The sequence below is a fragment of the Tachysurus vachellii genome, chromosome 12 (assembly GCF_030014155.1).
Source record: "Tachysurus vachellii isolate PV-2020 chromosome 12, HZAU_Pvac_v1, whole genome shotgun sequence".
Taxonomy (NCBI): Eukaryota; Metazoa; Chordata; class Actinopteri; order Siluriformes; family Bagridae; genus Tachysurus; species Tachysurus vachellii.
The window spans coordinates 26,360,462-26,362,961 of record NC_083471.1 but is presented as its reverse complement, the minus strand read 5'-3'; the positions used below and the strand labels follow the sequence as shown (position 1 = coordinate 26,362,961).

At 38.8% G+C, this 2,500-nt stretch overlaps 1 protein-coding gene across 1 annotated transcript in view; it reads right to left on the bottom strand.

Moving 5' to 3' along the window:
• atp6v0a2b (ATPase H+ transporting V0 subunit a2b) overlaps window positions 1-2,500 on the bottom strand; it is a 23,657-nt gene that overhangs the window by 9,222 nt on the left and 11,935 nt on the right. The window contains exons 10-13 of the mRNA XM_060882978.1: window positions 1,944-2,094; window positions 1,303-1,442; window positions 1,042-1,199; window positions 256-346 (exon numbers count right to left, since the gene is read on the bottom strand). Coding sequence (XP_060738961.1) covers window positions 256-346; window positions 1,042-1,199; window positions 1,303-1,442; window positions 1,944-2,094 — 540 coding nt within the window. The remainder of the gene's footprint in view (window positions 1-255; window positions 347-1,041; window positions 1,200-1,302; window positions 1,443-1,943; window positions 2,095-2,500) is intronic.

Sequence of the window (2,500 nt, the reverse complement as noted above, 5' to 3'; positions counted from 1 at the left end):
GGGTGTCGCTATGGTACACTAGGTGGTTGTTGGGGTGTCGCTATGGTACACTAGGTGGTTGTTGGGGTGTCGCTATGGTACACTATGAGGTTGTTGGGGTGTCGCTATGGTACACTAGGAGGTTGTTGAGGTGTCGCTATGGTACACTAGGAGGTTGTTGGGGTGTTGCTATGTAAAAAGTTTATCAGGTTTCCTCTAAGCAGGTGAAGGAGAATAAACAGCAGTAAATATAAGCAGTCGCACTGAAGCACTTACTGGGTCGATGCCAAAGGGGTACGGACCAAGAAAGACCCCAGTAACGTTCGGGTCAAGTGTGAGGAAGCTGTTGGAGTGTAGCATGTTCATCCTACAACAACAACAACAACACAACATTAACACAAACAGACTGAACTGTAACAATATATCGTCCAAAAAAAACAAGATAATTGCAAAAAAAAAAAAAAAAAAGAAAAACATTTATTTACTCTTTCAAGTTAAAAAAAAAAATAAATTTTAATTAAAAATAAATTAAATGTATATATAATATAAAAATAAATCTAAAAATAGTCAAAGTGAAAGAACAAAAAAGATGTACTGCTTTTTTACAATGGTTTAAAATGATAATTAAAATAAATGCTATCGAAACAGACGGGAAATAAAACAATAAAACGCCTCTTTTTTTCTATTTCCATAATAAATGAATGAATTTTAATTAAACAACAGTAAACAATTGTAACTCAAATGTTTAAAACCATGTTGAATGTTTAACTTTATAAATAAACAGTAAATAAAAAAAGCGAACGAGAGAACGGATTAGCGGAAGAACGTAGTGAAAGTTTAGTCCGAGTGACATATAAATAAAAATAACAGAACAAATCTAAAAATAAAAACTAAAATAAATACATTTAGAAAAAGATACAATAATAAACAAACTCAGATTTATGTAGAGTTATATTGTGTTTTTGCGTAAACCAGCATTAGTTTTTTAAAAGTACTTGAAATTATCAGGAATATTTAAAATCGTATATTTATTTCTGAATGTATTTAAACCTAGAGACTTACTGCCAGGGACCCTGGACGAACATGGCTGTGACGTTCCACCCGGAGCCGAACAGGTTCAGCGACTTGGAGAAACAGTCGTTATAGATGAACCCGGTGTACACTGAGAAAACACCCATCAACAGGATGATGTAGCGTCCCTCAAAAAACGTGTTCCAGAGCTAAAGAAAGAAAGAAATACTAACGGTCAGTTTGGACAGAGTTAAAAAAAAAAAAAAAGGGTTGACGATGATGATGATGAAGAAATGTGGACTGTAAACACACCTCGTTCCTGGTTTTCTTCAGCTTACGGTCCTTCTCGTACACGACCATCCAGAAGGCGAAGAAGAACATGATGAGGCCGTGGCCGAGGTCTCCGAACATCACAGCGAACAGGAAGGGGAACGTTATGATGGTGTACGGAGCTGTGAGAGACGAGGACATGAGGAACCTCAGTATCACATGAACCTGGAGCACTCGCTAACTAACTTCAGGACCTGAACCATGTAAAAGGTGTGTCGTCTGTACTGTATAGATCATCGTTAACGACAAGTCAGACTTCCTGTTATCTACACAGCATCTGATACGTTACATCCAGACTTGAGCTGCAAGCTGAACATTAATAAGCACACTGTGTCTGCACTTCGTTTGTGGCTATAAATTTTGACCTTGAGGTAAAATCATTAAGCAAATGACAGATTTCTACAAAATGTCCATTTAAAATCTCCTCCAATGACCTAAATTAGTCAGAAAATTTAGAAATCTGAATAATGGACATCTTTTTTCCCTGGGTTTTCCCTGGGACACACCTCCCTGACCCACCCCGGTTCACCTCACGGGTTCACCACCCTCCCTGACCCACCCTGGTTCACCACCCTTACTAACGCACCCTCTCTGACCCACCCAGATTCACCACCCTGACCCACCTGGGTTCACCTCCCTGTAGCAGCCCACTCCATAGGCATCCACTATATTTTGAAATCCGGCGGTGAACTTATTGGTCCTTATGAGTGTGGGTGGAGTGTCGTTACAGGGAATTCGATTGACGAATGAAGGAACCGTTGCGCCACTTTTTCTCTGAAAAAGTGAAGAAAAAAAAAAAAAAAGATGAGTAACAGTTCTAGCTAAATGAGAACAGGAATAAAAACAAAACACAGTAGAGCTGTGATGAGACAACTGAGGATTGGGGGGGTGGGGGGCAAAAAATCATCACATCCTATTACATGTGAACACACCAGGATATAAACATCAAGTCACCGATTAAAACTAGGAGCATCTCTACACCAGTAAGTGGTATTGTCTATATATATATTTACATTTCTGGCATTTAGCAGACACCTTTATCCAGAGAGGGATTTGAACTCATGACCTTCCGATCAGTAGTCCAACACCTTAACCACAAGGCTACCACATCCATGCATGAATATGTAAATAAGGAACACGTACTAATATGCATACCCAGATCACTAATAATAGCTATGTT